The sequence below is a fragment of the Mesoplodon bidens genome (genome assembly GCF_964165515.1).
Source record: "Mesoplodon bidens genome assembly, chromosome: 15".
Taxonomy (NCBI): domain Eukaryota; kingdom Metazoa; phylum Chordata; class Mammalia; order Artiodactyla; family Ziphiidae; genus Mesoplodon; species Mesoplodon bidens.
Genome location: NC_138171.1, coordinates 30,882,999 through 30,901,130, shown reverse-complemented (window position 1 = coordinate 30,901,130; position 18,132 = coordinate 30,882,999). Strand labels below are relative to the sequence as shown.

Sequence of the window (18,132 nt, the reverse complement as noted above, 5' to 3'; positions counted from 1 at the left end):
CGCTGCAACTACTGAAGCCCACGCGCCGCAGCTACTGAAGCCCGCGTGCCTGGAGCCCATGCTCTGCAACAAGAGAAGCCACCACAATGAGAAACCCGCGCACCGCAAGGAACAATAGCCCCCGCTCACCGCAACTAGAGAAAAGCCCATGAGCAGCAACGAAGACCCAATGCAGCCAAAAATAAATAAGTGTATTAAAAAAAAAAAAAAGACCCTGGCATCACTGAAGGGTTGTGAGCATGATCACATGCCCACTCTCCCTCCTAGGACACTGGCAAGTTTGGGCTCCTTGGCCAAACATCTGTGGCTGATGCTGATTAATGGCGTGTTTCCCCTCCTAAAGTGAGTCTGAATTTGGTCAACACACATTAATAGGAATATGTCTGCCCTGCAACCCGGCCCTGGGGCTGCTGAGTAGAGGAAGGAAGGTGGCATGGCCCATCCCCCACCACTCCACTCAAGGGAAAAGCCTCCACATAAGATAGAAATGTGAATTAAACATGTCTCTGAATATAAAATATAAAGAAGAAAATGACTTAAATTATTCCTTTTTCTTCTCCCTACAGTCACAAGATGCTGGGCGTTTGGTCTTAACTGGAGTCCTCAGCAAATTCCTCACCCAGTTCCACTGCCAAGGAGTCAGGCTTTCAACTTGCCTCCTCCCCACCCCGGGTTTTTCCCTTCGGTGATAAGCAACACAGTAGCTAGTCAGCTTATGTTAACTAAAGGCCAAAATGCCCAACTGAGGACAAACAAATTTAGTCCATCTATGTGATTCTTTGTGTCAACCACTGACTAGGACAGCCTTAACTGAACATGCATTTGTCATGTTCAGTCTCCTGTCCTGGGTTAAATGACATCTTCCCAATGTGATGCAAGGGAAATGGGACAGGTCTGTAACAGCTAATAATACTCACCCCAATTCTCATTAAGCACTTTTCATTGGGATCTCATTTAACCGTCATGACACTATGAAGTAGGTATAACTGTGAGGAAAGTAAGGCTCAGAGAGGCTCAATAACTTGCTCACGATTATACAGCTAATAAATGATAGAACTGTTATTGGGTTGGCCAAAAAGTACCTTCGGGTTTTTTTGTTTGTTTGTTTTTTGTTTTTTTATAAATTTATTTATTTTATTTATTTATCTTTAGCTGCATTGGGTCTTCGTTGCGGTGCGTGGGCTTCTCATTGCAGTAGCCTCTCTTGTTGCAGAGCACAGGCTCTAGGCGCACGGGATTCAGTAGTTGTGGCTCGCAGGCTCCAGAGCACAGGCTCAGTAGTTGTGGAGCACGGGCCCGGTTGCTCCAAGGCATGTGGGATCTTCCCGGACCAGGGCTCAAACCCGTGTGCCCTGCACTGGCAGGCGGACTCCCAACCACTGCACCACCAGGGAAGTCCCAGTACCTTCGGTTTTTAAGTAAAAATAAAAGACACATTTTTCAATTTCACCAAGAACTTTATTGAGCAACATATTCACCATCTTGTCCCACTACCTTCTGCCATTTTTCAGGCACCTTCATAATTCCATCTTCCCAAAACTTTTTATCTTTTTGAGCAAAGCACTGTTCCAGGTGTCTTTTACAGTCTTCCAGAGAACTGAAATTTTTTCCATTAAGATAATTTTGTAAAGACCGAAATAAATGGAAATCCAAAGGGGCAATGTCTGGTGAATATGGCGGATGAATCAGAACTTCCCAGCCAAGCTGTAACAGTTTTTGCGTGGTCATTGAAGAAACATGGGGTCCTGCGTTATCCTGATGGAAGATTATGCATTTTCTGTTGACTAATTCCAGACACTTTTCCTCGACTGCTGCTTTCTAATTGGGAGCAGTACTTGTTGGAATTAATCATTTGGTTTTCCAGAAGGAGCTCATAATAGAGGGCTCCCTTCCAATCCCACCATATACACAACATCATCTTCTTTGGATGAAGATAGGCCTTTGGTGTAGTTGGTGGTGGTTCATTGCGCTTGCCCCACAATCTCTTCCATTCCACATTATTGTACAGTATCCACTTTTCATCACCCATCACAATTTGTTTTAAAAATGGACCATTTTCATTACGTTAAAGTACAGAATCACATGCAGAAATACAGTCAAGAAGGTTTTTTCACTTAACTTCTGTGGAACCCAAACATCAAAGCAATTCACATAACCAAGCTGGTGCAAACGATTTTCACCACTTGATTTGGATATTTTGAGTATGTCAGCTATCTCCCGTATGGTATAATGTTGATGGTTCTCAATTAATGTCTCGATTTGATCCCTGTCAGCTTCAACTGATCTACCCAACCATGGAGCATTGTCCAGCAAGAAATCTCCAGCACGAAACTTCACAAACCACTTTTGACACGTTTGATCAGTCACAGCACCTTTTCCATACACTGCACATCTTCTTTTGCATTTCAGTTGCATTTTCACCTTTCTTGAAATAATAAAGCATAATATGCCGAAAATGTTGCTATTTTTCTTCCATCTTCAATATTAAAATGGCTACATAAAAATTCACCAATTTTGATAAGTTTTTTTTAAATGCACGCTGATATGACAGCTGTCACAATACAGTCTAACAAAATTGTTCTGAATGAATTTAAAGACAACAAAGTACTACTAGAGCCATCTTACAGAAAAAAACGAATGAACTGTTTAGCCAACCCAATACTTGAATCGAGGTAATCTTGCTACAGAGATTAAGCTCTATATGATAACTACTGAACAAACTCATTTATTTTTTAACAAATATAATACATTCAAATGAGTAGCCCTTCAAAGTCATCACCTTTGGAGGGAGGCTACATATTTATTATGAAACCACCCTCAGGCAAGGCTTCACATTCTTAGAGCACACCTCTTCAGAATGGCCTCCAGCACTGTCTAACAGCTACGTAAGGAAATCTCTCTTTTGACTTCATGGTTAACACCTCTTCCTTCTGACCCAAAGCAGCACCACCCAGAGTGTTAACACACCTTTACCCATCCTACTTTCCATGACTCACACTCTTGGCTTTCAAAAATCAAACCCACAGGCAGAAGTTGATGATGATCTACTTTGAGGGACATTTAAAAGAACAAGTAAGTCATGGGCCCTGAAAGTCATTCTCAAGAGGCATCCATGCTTGAAGCACTCACAATAACATTGGAATCAGGATGTGATTGATTCCCAGTAGACCAAGAAGGTCTACTTTGAAGAATACTAATTCTTACCTGCTTAATAATAATATTAGAAGTGAGAACACACAACACTATAGGATTGTACATAACATACTATGTGGGTGCACACACATAAGATAGTGAGTGTGCCTGCCCTCCACTGAGCAGGGATGACCCCAAAGCAAGAGTCATTTCTCCTTTCCCATGCCCAAAAGACATAGAAAATGTACAAAAGGTGGCTGTTGACCAATTTACTGACCTGAAGTGAAGGGTCATTACACTAAAAATGACAAGCTATCAGAAGGCAAGATCTACATGTTACCTTGCTTGTTCTTTGCAGTTCACAGCACCACTGAAAGTTACTAAAAATATTAACATTCTTTTTTAAAACCTGAATAAGACAAGGATGTGTGCCATTGACATTTCTATCCAACATTGTACTGGAGATTGACAGTGCAGTAAGGCAAGAAAAAAAATTAATAGTTTTTTTTTGTTTTTTTTTTTGTTTTGCGGTACACAGGCCTCTCACTGTTGTGGCCTCTCCCGTTGCGGAGCACAGGCTCCGGACGCGCAGGCTCAGCGGCCATGGCTCACGGGCCCAGCCGCTCCGCGGCATGTGGGATCCTCCCGGACTGGAGCACGAACCCGTGTCCCCTGCGCCGGCAGGCGGACTCTCAACCACTGCGCCACCAGGGAAGCCCAAAAAATTAATAGTTTTCAGTTATGCTGTCCAATACAATAGCCACTAGATCTCTATAGCAATTTAAAATTAAATTAAGCATTTAGTTTCTCAGTATTACTAGCTACATTTCAAGAGCTCAAAGGCCACATGTGGCTAGTGACTGCCATACTGGATAGATGTCTAAAACATCTCCATTATCGTGGAAGGTCCTATTGGACAACGCTGGTCTGAGGATTAGAAAGGAAAAAGCAAAATTCTCATTCTTTTGGTATAGGATTATATACATAAATTCCAAAATACCTTTAGAACATAAATTAATGTGGTATATTAATAGATATAGCATTAGAGTTAAAATAATAATTTAGCAAGGTAGCTAAATAAATAAATAAAAATCAGTTATAAATACCCATGACATTTTGCACATAACTAGAAAAAATAATCTTAAAATTTATATGGAGGGCTTCCCTGGTGGCGCAGCGGTTGAGAGTCCGCGTGCCGATGCAGAGGATACGGGTTCATGCCCCGGTCCAGGAAGATCCCACATGCCATGGAGCACCTAGGCCCGTGAGCCATGGCCTCTGAGCCTGTACTTCCAGAGCCTGTGCTCCGCAATGGGAGAGGCCACAACAGTGAGAGGCCCGCGTACCACAAAAAAAAAAAAAAAAAAAAAAAAAAATTTATATGGAACCACAAAAGATCCCAAATTGTCAATGCAATTTGAGAAAAAAGAACAAAGCTGGAGGTATCACACTCCCTGACTTCAGACTATACTACAAAGCTACAGTAATCAAAACAGCATGGTACTGGCACAAAAAGAGACACATAGATCAATGGAACAGAACAGAGAGCCCAGAAATAAATCCACACACAATTAATCTTTGATAAAGGGGGCAGAAATACATGGAAAAAAGACAGTCTCTTCAGGAAGTGGTGTTGGGAAAACTGAACAGCCACATGTGAAAGAGTGAAATTAGAACACTTTCTCACACCATATACAAAAATAAACTCAAAATGGATTAAAGACCTAAATGTAAAAATGGAAACAATGAAACTCCTAGAAGAGCATAAGCAGAACACTCTTTGATGTAAAACTGCAGCAATATTTCTTTTTCAGTCAGTCTCCTAAGGCAAAAGAAACAAAAGCAAAAACAAATTTAATTTAATTTAACCTAAAAGTTTTTGCACAGCAAAGGAAACCATTAACAAAACAAAAAGCCAGCCTACTGAATGGAAGAAAATATTTGCCAATGATATGACCAATAAGGGGTAAATATCCAAAATATATAAACAGCTCATACAACTCAATATCAAATAAACTATCAACTCGATTAAAAAATGGGCAGAAGATCTGAATACACATTTTTCCAACGAAGATATACAGATGGCCAACAGGCACATGAAAAGATGCTCAACGAGCTAATCATCAGAGAAATGCAAATTAAAATGACAATGAGATATCACCTCACACCTGTCAGAACAACTATCATCAAAAAGAACACAAATAATAAATGTTGGTGAGGATGTGGAGAAAAGGGAACCCTTGTGCACTGTTGCTGGGAATGTAAATTGGTGCAGCCACTGTGGAAAACAGTATGGATGTTCCTCAAAAAATTAAAAATATAACTACCATATAACCCAGCAATTCCATTCCTGGGTATATATCCACAGAAAAAGAAAACACTAATTTGAAGAGATACTTATACCCCAAAGTTCACTGCAACATTGTTTACATTGTTATAGCCAAGCTATGGGGGCAGCCTAAGTGCCCATCAACAGATGAATGGATAAAGAAGATGTTAGATAGATAGGGAGACAGATATAAAATATATAGTTATATAGTTATATATATTATATATATATATAATATAATATATATATATATACACACAATGGAATTTTACTCAACCATAAAAAAGAATGAAAATCTGCCATTTGCAACAACATGAATGGACCTAGAGGTTTAGTGAAATAAGTGAGACAGAGAAAGACAAATACTCTATGTTATCACTTATATGTGGAATCTAAAAAATAAAACGAATGAACGGGAACAAAACAGAAATAGACTCAGATATAGAGAACAAACTAGTGGTTACCAGTGGAGAGAAGGAAGGGGGGAGGGGCAAGACAGGGGTATGGGATTAAGAGATACAAACTACTATGTATAAAATAAATAAGCAGCATGGATATATTGCACACAGCAGGGAAATATAACCATTATTTTGTAATAACTTTAAATGGAGTATAATGTATAAAAATGTTGAATCACTATGCTGCACACCTGAAACTAATATAATACTGTAAATCAACTACACTTCAATTTAAAAAAATGCAGTTATAATTCTATACACCAGGAACAATTAGAAAATAAAGTATTTTAAAATTACCATTTAAAATAGTATCCAAGAGCAATAACAACAATCATCATACCCACTTACCTAGTAATAAATCTAATAAAAGATGTTTAAGGACTTTCTGGGGAAATATTTAATCATGGGTATCAGTAATCTCTTACCTAGTGCTGCTCCACTCATTGTCTTCATTCTACCCTCAAATTGTCCTGATTTTCCAAATGCAGGGCCCAGAGAATGTGCAGACATGACCAGGATCGTAGAAGACCCCAGCAGGTCGCCCAGCCTCCTCACACCCAATACATACACACATACACACATACACACATACACACACACACACACACACACACACACACAGCCAAGGCGCTCCCTGCCCCACAAACCCTTGTGCCCAACTATCCCCCTAATACCTCACCTCGTTGTATAAATCACTGAATTCCTCAACCACATCCTTGGGGATCCTGCAGCCATGGTTGGTGAGGTAGCAGGCCACGCCATTCTTGGAGTAGAGGCTGATGCGGCCCACACTGCGCTCCCCATCAGTTGTCTCTTCCAGAAGGCCATTGGCTTCTGCTAGATGATAGATGGGATTCCCATGGGAGCCATGGATCCACGTGGCTCCCAGCTCAAAGGTGGCGTGTCCTGATGGTGACAATAGGCTCTTATAGGGGCAAGGAAGAGAGCCAGAACACTGCCTCACCCTCCTTCCTCCAAGAGGATCCTTCCATCTCCAACAACAGGGGGAAGGAAGGGGATTAGGTACCGCTCTAGCAATGAACCAAAATCTTCAGTGAAAATATCTCAGTAGAAACCACATGTGGCACAAAATGGATTCCACTTTATAGCTAACTTCCACCCTGAATAACTCTATGATTTGACACCAAGTCATCTCACTGGAATAATCAGAAGACTCTCCTAAGATAACACCAGACAACAGACCTCTCCTCCCCCTCAGGAGAACTTCTATGGGTACCAATGGGTATAATGGGCCCAGTGAGGGAAGCAAGGGTACGTGAAATACCCAGGGAGGAGGCCCAGCCTTCCAGACCCAAGGTCCCCCTTTGGCCTTATTCCAATTCCTCAAAATCCAGTGGCCCAAGAGTCTAAGCTACTCTGCCAGATGGAAAATGGTCACCTCCCAACTCAGTCTGGGGCAGAAGAAAGAGGGCAAACATTCCAGTTTGGAAGACTCCTCCCCAAGGCAGTCTAAAACAGACTTCTGGAGAAAACTAAGCTTTCTCATCCTATGGCACAGGTGGCAGAACCCTAAGAGTCTGACTGGGGCAGAGGGAAACTCCTGGGCCCAAGTTGGGACAGGGCTGGTGGCTCATTTACCACCCCATCCATAGCCAAGGTATCAAATGTTCTGAGGCAAGCTGTCACTGTGCCTGTGCCTATTTCTTCTTCTGGGCCTCAGTTTCCTTTTCTCATGCTGCATGCTGTGATACATTTGTCTCCTCCCTTGCCTAGCTCCCAGGGAAGCTGAAACAATGAAAGGAACACAGAAAGGAACATTTTTTGGTGTTTTGTTTTGTTTTTGGAGGCCTGATTCAAGACATCATGTGTGGTAACTTTTTTTGCCAGGATGGTCACAATAATCCCTCCTATCCTTACACACATGGCCCTTTGCAACGTGACTTTGCCAGCCTGCCATCAAGAGATGGAGTCTTTCCACACCCCTTGACTCTGGGCTTGGCTTGTGACTTGCTTTAATAGAATGCAATGAAAGCAATGTTTGTGGTTTCAGAGCCTAGGCCTCAAGACACTTTGTGGCTTCCACTCTCACCCTCTTAGACTGTGACCACCATGAAGAGAAACCCAAATTTCTGGAGCCACAGAATATCAGCAAATAAAATGGTGTTGTTTTAAGCCACTACATTTTAGGGTGGTCTGTTAATGCAGCAATAGTTATCTAATACACTATAACAGACAACACTCACCCCTCACCCCAGGAACTGGGCATTTCTCTTTTTTGTGTCTTCTCTTTCCTGGGCTGCTTCTAATTAAACCATCAGTTACTTAAAAAAAAAAAAAAAGAAAAGAAAGCCCTGTGTGCATCTATGTGCCAAACACAGAGCAAGAGAAAACACAATCAACCTCAAGCCACAGCCAGCAAGACAGAATTTCCTGATGACTCTGAAATCAGAGGAGGAATGTGTGGGTCCCTTTGTCCAGGGAAAGTGGGCAGACCAGAAGGCACGGAAAGCTAGAAACCCAGTGCCCTTCTTCCTCCATGGGGTTCCTGGTGGGGGGGGGCACTGGGGACATTTATTACTAATTCTCCTTTAGAGCCTCAGGCTCCCCAAGGTGTTTTGCCTGGTTTGAGCTCCCAATAGGAGCAAAAGGGGCCTGTACCCTCCCCAGGGTACACCAGGGAGCTCCAAGTCATAGTCACTGGGCAGTGACGTCCAGGCATGGGGTATCCAGGCATAAGCAGGAACGAGGTGAGCAGCTCAAGGTCAGCAACAAGGTCAGTGCTCCACTCCATCCCCCAAGCTTTACAAGGAGGTGGGGTGGCCCAGAGTATGCCTCAGTCTGAGGATGTTTCCTGCCCTCTCCCACAGGCCTCTCACCTTTGTCATCCTTGTTACATCCTGCATCCAAAGGGTACCAGGCACCATCTCCACATCTACCTCACGGTGTCCTTGGGGTTTCTGGTCATCGCCGCTGCCCTTACCACCGGGATTCACAGCTAGCATCTCACACTGCTGCAGGTCCAACTGCAGCCTGGGCTTTCAGCCCTGGGTGTCTGCACACACAACACACACACATACGCCCTTGCCTGGATTTGCTCTCCCGTATCCTGGCAGGGTCTGCCTTGATCTGATTCTTCACATATATCATGTGTGCAATTCCATGTGTGCAATTACCCCCTTCCTTCTTTTCACTACCTATCCAACTCCCCTCATCACCTGAGGCCCACCCAAGCTCCCTCCCCTCTGAGGAAGGCTTCCTGCCACATGCATCCCCTCAGCCTCCTGCAGCCCCATCCCTTCCACCTCCCTCCCTTCCACCATCACTTCCCTGCACAGCACGTCTCGGCTGCCAACTACCACTGAAACTGGGCTGTTTGTCCTCCCGTCTTCGGCTTTTATGTCAGACCCTGAATGTCTTATCAAGATTCAAGAACCACAAATGGAGCCATCCCATCCCTAAGGCTCCTAGTCAGCCAATCAGGTGTTGAGCAAAGAGTCTCAGGGCTTCCCAGCTGGCTGTCCCCAGGTTTGCATATGCCTTGGACTGCACTTTCATCCTCACTGCCGACACATACTCCTGTGTGTGCCAGGGGAAGACAGACATAATTTCACATACACCTTCCAGGAAATACTCTGAGGGAAGACTTTTAATGTGATCAAAGCTTCTGAAAGAAGAGAGAAGGTTGCTCCTCAACCTCTGCTTATTCTAAGTCTGTCCACCTACTTCTCTGAGCCAATTGCCCCATTCATCAAAAGTAAGCACACAGAATCTGCTTGGCCTTGCTGCCCATGTAGCAACAGACACAAAATCTTCTGGAGGGTCAGTGTAGCCCACACACTCCAGGCCACCATGAGTGGTCCTTACTGGGCCATTTTCATGGTCAGACCCCCTGGTTGGGAAACCCCCCTGACTTCTACCTGTACTTCAGGCAATTTCCCACCCTCTAGGACCCCTGGCAAAACCTGCCCACCCCTAGGGTATGTCTCTTATCTGGCTGCTTTCTGAAGAGGCCTTATTTCTCTGCAACCTGGAGAGACCCTCTTCCTAGACAATCCTAAGACCTGTCCATCACTCACAAGGAGGCCCAAAGTCTTCTTCCACCTCCACTGCCCTTAGCTCCTATTGTCCCAGTGCTAGCTCTCAGTCATGATAACACTAATTCATACTCAAAAGTTAACAACTAATAGAAACTTGCAGAATTCCCCTTCTTGTGAAATAGAAACCAGGCTACCCACTGCGAAGTTTGGTTCTGGGTGTCCTTTCCCTCCTAAACACTGTGAACTCTAGATCGTGTTCCAAAGGTAGAGGCCAGAGCCCCATCCTGCCCACCTCAGAAGGGTGCTGAGAGGGGCAAAGGAAGGGAAAATGCCCAGGCAGCATGCATGATAGAACACTAACCCCTGGGAAGAAGATAAAATAACGAGATTTCAGGCTAGGTCAGGGCACTGGGAGATAAGAAATGACCTTAGGAGATGACTGGACTGAGGTGAACTGAGGCACTTACCAAGTTTCACGCTCTGTACGCGGCCTCCAATGCGGCTGGAAGCCTCAAGCACAGTGACATCCGTAAAGCCCTGCTCCAGAAGTGCTTTGGCAGCAGCCAGGCCAGCCAAGCCAGCGCCGATCACCACCACACGAGGCTGTCCCCTTCTCCGCAGGCCACGACTGAGACGGTCATCCGCACTGTCACCACTGGATTCACAACTTTGCATACCGTCCACACTCGCCTCCTAGGAACCTGCAGGGGGCAGGGGGTCACAGCTCACCTGCTCTGCCTTCACTTCCCACCTGCCCCAAGAGATGCTCACAGGCTCTGCCTTCAAGGGGGGGCCCTGAGCCCTCTCAATCCCTTCCGAGGACCCGGGCAAGAAGAGCCAACTCCAAAGGATGTGGGGAAGGAGGGAGGGAGCCACAGGGAAGGAAACAGGGGATGCACCGTGGGCTCCCATCAGCAAAAAGGAGAGCTGACAGCCCACCCCAAACCCCTGAAATCCATCAATCCCATCTCAAGTCTAGTAGGCACCGCCTCTTCCCCAAGGATGAGACAAGAGTCATCAAGACAAGAGTCTTGGTCTTGTATGACCAAGAAGGTCAAAATCAGGAGAAACTGATCCTGGTGCTGCTAACCCTGGACCAACACAGCCTAGCACAGCCCAGCACAGCCCAGTACCACTGCTGTGGTCCAGCTCACACTGACCTCAGGATGCTCTCATGGACCCCAGGATGCTTGTACAGACTTCAGGGTGCTGGAGCCGACCCCAGGATACTTGCACACACTGCACTAGACCCTCTGCTCTCCCTCCCTTCCCTGGCCCTTCCCTGGCCCTTCCCTGGCACTCACTCTCCCTTGCCCTGTCTTCTCTTCTCCTCTTGCTTTCAGCTAGCCTTTCACAGCCTCAATGAGGTGGCAATTTGGTAGGCAGGACACAGTCCTACCCTCCCCCCAGAAAGTGCCACGAGGCTGGTATCGAATGAACCTCTGCTATTCCGGGTAGGTCTCCAGTTTTTTTTCCCAGGCCACCCAGCCCCTCAGTCACCACAAAGCAGCAAAGAGCCCATGAAACAGTGGACCGTGAGGACCTGTGGCACCAGAGGCCAGACATCAAATTGACAGTTACGCTAAGCCAGCTTGCTCAGAGACGCCAGCCTAGGGAGCTGACAGGAGGCCAAGGGGGTCCCTGAATCTGGCCCCAGGGCTGGGAGAGGCTACCCTTCTATTCCTGGAGTGACTACAAGGGTTTGAAGGTATCTGTGGGCCATCCCAAGGGGCCACTCAGATCTGATCCTGTCCCCATTCCTTTCCTGACCCAAGCTGCCTAAGGTTTCAGTGGCAGAAGTTGCATACTGTCCAGTTAGTTATCCATACTATCCATAGTATCCAGGACCTAACAACAGGGGAGTGAATGTGAGTGGAAAGTAGCCGCTGGGCAGTGGACAGGGGGCATATAAAAAGCTGTCACCCATACCTAACAAAGCTAAGTAAAACCCTTCCTATGACACAGCAATCCCACTCCTAGGAATACACCCAAGAGAAACAGGGTATACTCCGCCAAATAGACATAGAATGTTCATAGCAGCTTTATTCATGATAACCAAAAACAAATATCCCAAAGGTCCATCAACAGAAGAATAGATAAATATATTGTGCTATCTGTAGCATATTCATACAAGGGAATATTCTTCAGCAATAAACAGAACTAAACTACTCTCAACAACATTACATTGAACAAAAGAAGCCAGAGACAAAAGAGCATCATACGGTGTGACTCCATTTATGTGAAATTCCTGAAGAGGTCAAATGAATCTGTGATGACAGAAGAGAGACTGGGAGGAGGGGAATAAGTGAAAAGGGTCAGAAGGGAACTTTCTGGGGTGGAAGGAATATGTATCTTTATATGAATGATGGCTACACAATGTACATAGTTGTATACTTAGGATTTGTGCCACTCACTACATATATGTATGCATATACATCTCAATAACTATTCAGATATTCATTCCTGGTTCACTATACAAAATAAAATAAAAGCTGTGCGCTAACTTCCTCCTTCACACGCCTCAAGGTCTGACCACTTAGGTTTCCACTCCACCCCTAACATCTTTTTATCACAGATTTAAAAGGGGTCTTTTTTTAAATATTCTCAGTCTGAGAAGCTGCTCCTTGCACCTCCCCTGCCCACTTCACCTGCCGATGCCACACCTGGGCACGCACAGGAATGTCACCCCACTCCTGCTCCCAAACTCCCTCCAAACTACCCCCCACCCCCCACCCCCAGGCGGCCGACTCGGTGCGGGACTGGTTCCCTAGAGGGCCGGAAGGTGGCGCCCGAGGCCCAGAGACCCTCAGAGGCAGGGACTCCCCACACAGCCTGGATCCCTGCCTTCTTCTAGGAGAGCCTGTGTCCCGGCTTTCCCATTCCTCCCTCCTATGTCTTTCTGTCCTTCTGCGGTCCACCTCACCCCCCCACCCCCGTCCCAGTGATGTTCTGTTCGGCCTCCTGGGAGCATGGAGGTCAGAGCTGGCTCAAGCCCTTTCCTCCCCTCCCCCTTGCCCTTCCTCCTTTCCCCCTCTGCCACCTTCCCCTCCCTCCCCCAGGTTCTGGCGGAGGACTAGAGGACTAAAATTAGAGGTGAGGGTGTGGCTGCCTGCACCAGAGGCCAGCAGGGAGGAAGAGTCCGCCCCGCGGCGCAGGCAAGGAGCGTGCTCTGCGTCAGGTTTGTAAACACACAGGGAGCTCAGAGCTGCTGCTATCGGCCTCCACAGCTGGGCACCCTGCTATGCTAAGCCAGAGTGGAGACTGCCCACCTCGCCCCCACGCCCCAGTTCCCCAGGACTGGGGGGCTCTGCCTCTCTAGGCCTCCAGCCCCACCCCCAGCCTGAGGCCGCCCTCCCCAAAACAACCACTTTTACACAGTAAAGGGGTGGGATCGCTACAGTGGTTTTCAGACCTTACTGGTGGAACCCCTTCTCGAAAAGCTCCTGTGGAGACCAGGGTGTAACTGGGTTGAAACTGGAGTTCCCGCTACCTCCTGAGGTCCCTCAGGTCTCATGGCAGAACCTCCCAGCCTCCCTGGAGCACCACCTATGAAAACCCGGGGATTAGGATAAACTGCAGCCTTGGGTAGAGGTAAGGAATGCTTGGGGCAGTAGTGCATTCCCAGGGGGCTACCTGAACTTCCTGGCTTCCCAGCCTCCCTTTCCTTCTCTCTGAAGTGGCCCAGCTTGTCCTAACTGCATTATTGTGACAGTTAAATAAGGCCCTGCATGGATGTCAAGAGACTGTCAGCATTTTTAAGAGCCTTGTGCGGGAAAATCATTTGTAAAGTTCTGTAGCTAAATTATGAATACACTGCCTTTGGTACAGGCTTCAGGAATGGATTGTGGGAAATGCAGGCAGGCAGTCTGCCTTTAAGATGAACACAGAAAGGGCTTCCCTGGTGGCGCAGTGGTTGGGAGTCCGCCTGCCGATGCAGGGCACACGGGTTCGTGCCCCGGTCTGGGAAGATCCCACATGCCGCGGAGCGGCTGGGCCTGTGGGCCATGGCCGCTGGGCCTGCACATCCGGAGCCTGTGCTCCACAACGGGAGAGACCACAACAGTGAGAGGCCCGCATACCGCAAGAAAAAAAAAAAAAAAAAAAGATGAACACAGAAAGGACCCCAAGTTCCCAACATATTAGAGACCTTCAACTCAAAGAGACATCACACATATGGTGCCATGGTGGCAGCAAGTAAACAGGGACCACATAGGTCACCTATTCCCTTGGCCCTCACTGCTAACCCCATAGTTCTGTCTCTCCACAGGCCTTGTCCCAGATGAGCCTGTCAACCCCTGGGCTCCCGCAAGAAGCCAGAGAAGCCACATGCACAGTCCACAGATGGCAAAAATGAGGCGTCTGCCTCATGGTCCCCCATAGTGGCCCATGGAGCCAATGTACCCTGGGGTCCAAACTGAATGGAAGAGAGAAAACTGTATGTAGCAACACCTACTGTGTGCTGGGCCCTCAGCTAAATGCTGAACTGGACTTTTGGGCCCTCTTATCTCAGGATGCGGGGGGAGCACATTTGTTTTCTGTTGGTTTGTGTCATCTCTTCCTTTGGAATTTTTTTAATCTTACGAGAAAATGCCTAAGAAGAATCACTTAATGCTCCATGGTGCCTCCCTGTCCTTCTCTTGCCTTCAGTAAATAAAAAAAATAAATAACATCCCCCTCCTTGATCTGTATGCACAGGAGAAACAGAACACCCTGTACTTTTTTGAGCAGATAAAGGAGAGAAGAAAAAAGTGTTGGCTCAGCCAGGCAGGGAGGGGGAGTAGGGAGGAGGGAGGCACAGGGCAACAGACACTTGCCTACTTGCTCCTGTTTCCAAGGCAAAATAAGGGTGGGAGGCTGGGGCCGCTGTGTCCCCAGGCAGGCCACGCCTAGTAGCTTCAAGAAATCAGGTCCACCCCCATTCAACATGCCCAAATGCCCCACTGCCTCCCACCCTTACCCCACCCCGCTCCACCCCCACCCCCACCCCCACTTCTCTGGCCTGCAGGCCACCACCTCCCCCTGCAGGCCAGAGCCAACACTGCCCTGACTGAACCTGCCCAAGAAGCCAAATTGGAAAGAAGGCAGCAGGGAAAGAAGAGGGAAGAAAGGCCCTGTCCCATGGCAGGGTCACCAGAGAAGGATGGATGAAGACTAGGAGGCCCTGGGAGTGAATCACAAGAAGGGTCAGTGGCCCAGGTTGGTGCAGGACACCCCTTCCTCCTCAGTGTTGGAGTCCACTTCAGCTCATCAGGCAATCAGCAGGTCACTTCCCCCCTTAACAGTGACCACTACAACAAAAACAATGCCACAAGGGGCCCAGCCTCCCAGGTGCCCCACACCCTTCCAGAGTTGCCCCTCAGAAGAAACAAAAGAAGTCTGCCCATCCTTGGCTCCCTTCTGAACACAGCCTACTCCCAAATATGTCTGTCTCCCTGTCCTTTCCTCAAGGTCACTCCAGGATGAATGACCATTTCCCAGAGAAGAGTATGGCCAAGGCATTTAGCCCACCTGGACCTTAGGGTCCAGACTCCAACAGCTGAAGCACTCCAAAATGGGCCCACCCCAGGACTTCCCTAGCGGTCCAGTGGTTAAGACTCTGTACTTCCAGTGCAAGGGGCACGAGTTGGATCCCTGGTCAGTGAACTAATAAAATCCCATATGCCGCATGGTGTGACCAAAAAAAATTAATTAATTAAAAAAAATGGGCCCACCCTTTCCAATAAGCAGGCTTCTCTCCTGTAAGCCACACATTTGCTCATGTGAGCTCTGTCCAGGGCTTTGGGGGCCACCTGCACCTTCGCCGTCAGGGACTTACAAGTGTCACCTCCCAACAGATACTCCTAGTGCCCTAGGGCAGCACCCCAACCTCAGTTTCCCTGAAGAAATCCCTCTCTGCCTCAAGCTTCTAACAGGGGGAAGGGACGGGGAGGGAAGCTGGGGTACTGGTCCTGAGGAATCTCTCTAGACTGCCTGGCAGTTCGGGGGCGGGGGGGAGGGGGGGCTGCGGATTTGGATTCTCGAGGACCCCCCAGACAATGCAATTATTCTTCAAATGTAAAAAACGCCCAGAAATCCCAGACCAGCTGCTTTGCACAGTGGCCCAGACAAAGGGGCTCTGTGTCTGCCCATGAGGCTCCTCCCACCCCTAAAACCCAAGGAGAGACTGAGCCTGAACTCCTCCCAGCCAGACCCTCCCAGTCCTCCTCACCCAGGCCAGCCAGCCAGGAAGTGAAAGAAGTAGGATTTCTGGGCCAGGCCTGGCCAGCCACGGAAGGTAGGCTGGGGTGAATAAACGTGGGGACAGGGCAGGAGCAGCCTGTCAGCCCAGAAGACACAGGGGGAAGGGAGAGAACATTGGCCTGGGAGCCCAGAGACCTGGATTCGGGTCCCAGCTCAGTCTCTCTTGGCAGGTGACCCCAGACCAGTGTCTTCCCTTCTCTGGGCCCCACCTGGCCAATAGCTCTGAACTCACCCCAAGGACACAGCATCTGTACCCCGCCTCCTGGACATAGTTATCTAAGCCCCATCTGATGCTTAACTGCCTGCCTCCTTCAGTCTTTAAACTTTCCCATCTGTAAAATGGGGGTACAGCTACCTGGTGGGACTGCTGGGAGAATTAAATGATAGCACAGGTAAAAGGTGTGGCCACCTGCCAGGGCCACCTCAGAGTGGGAGGGAGAGGGAGGATAATCCCCAAAGAGACTAGTACGGAGGAGGCAGCCACCTCTCCTAGGACCCAGAGCTCCATTTCATGTGTAGAAGAACCCAAGTCTTCACCTGAGCTTAGACTCCAGCCTCAACCTTGGCCCCAACCCTAATATCAGAGTGGACCTTGATATCGACATCAGTCAGACTATCCCACAGCCTGTGTTTGACTGACCCCCAACCCTGACTCAGCCTGACCATCCCACCAGTCTTGGCCAGGGAAGGGGTGGGGAGTAGGCATCAGATACAGTGGCCGTTAGCCAACCCTAAGCTCAATCAATAAAAGAGACAAGGCACGGGGGCCTCATTCTGCAGAGCCCTCCAGCCAGCAGTGTTCTCTGGCCCTCACAGGCTGACATGAGGAAGGGGCTCTAGGGGCCCCATCTTCCTTCCTGGCACTTAGACTTTTCTCCAAGCACAATGTCTTTATTACCCACACCTCTTCCCTGCAACCAGATGCGTAAAGTCCCTAAAAACACAATTTTAAAAGGCTTTGTAAGCCTTTTTTTCAGAAGAGAAGCGGGGAGCCTGTATTGCATGGAAAAAGACAGTCCTAAACTCAGTGTTTGAGGGAGGGGAGGTCAGAGCCAAAGGCATGGCCCACAAAGGCACTGGTGGGCAGGTGGGGGAAGGTATTCCTGGAGAGGTGAGTGCTCTGGCTGGCTTCTGTTCCCCTTGATGCTCTGCAAGGTGGGATAGACCTGAGTGAATTGTTTCAGGACCCCAGCTTATAGCTGCCTGCAGAGACAGAAACTGGAGACTACCTGAGTGGGGGTGGAGGAGGGGAAGAAAGCATGGACAGAAGTCAGAGAAAGGGTTGGGTCTTTCTGATGGGCATAAAGCTCAGCTGGCAGTGGAGAGAGAAACAGATGGACCAGGGCAGAGTCCAGGACTGCATTCCTGCCCCCATACTCACACCCAAAGAGCTTTATCCCAAACTCCATCCTAGAGATCCCATCCACCTTCAGCAAAAATGAATGGATCACGCTCTGACAATAGATCAGATCAGGTACTAGTCATCTAAACATCTCCTATGAACCTTTCAAAATCTGGGCCAGCCCCACCAGCTCAGCTTCCATCTCTGATCCATGCATGCCCTGGTTTCCCATCTTTGTGTGTGTCTGCACACAGAGGTCCTAACTGGCCAGGTCACCTCTCTGCAAGCAAGGCCCACATTCTTCCCCTTAGATCCCAGATCTTCCAGAGGCAGGCACAGCCCATGCTCCCTCAGCCCAGAGAGAGGTCAGGGGTCTGACATGATGGCTGCCACTCCTGGAGAAGATGAAATTGCCCAGACAGCAGCTTTTGTCCCTAACCAGCATTCCCTTGGGTGAGTCCATTAGCACCTGAGCTTCAGTCACCCCATCTGTAGAATGGGAACAGTCACCCCTACCTTGAATGAGGCCAGCCCTGACCCCAGACCCTATTAGCTAGTTTCCTTTTCCTCAGCAAAGTCCTAAAGGCACAGGTTTCACTGTGGCTCCCTTTAGCAATCCTTAGGATGAGACCT

At 47.9% G+C, this 18,132-nt stretch overlaps 1 protein-coding gene across 3 annotated transcripts in view; it reads right to left on the bottom strand.

Moving 5' to 3' along the window:
- SMOX (spermine oxidase) overlaps positions 1 to 18,132 on the bottom strand; it is a 39,440-nt gene that overhangs the window by 6,183 nt on the left and 15,125 nt on the right. For all 3 annotated transcript variants that reach the window (XM_081257528.1, XM_081257529.1, XM_081257530.1), the window contains exons 2-3: positions 10,385 to 10,618; positions 6,599 to 6,825 (exon numbers count right to left, since the gene is read on the bottom strand). In XM_081257528.1, coding sequence (XP_081113654.1) covers positions 6,599 to 6,825; positions 10,385 to 10,592 — 435 coding nt within the window. In that variant the 5' untranslated portion in view covers positions 10,593 to 10,618. The remainder of the gene's footprint in view (positions 1 to 6,598; positions 6,826 to 10,384; positions 10,619 to 18,132) is intronic.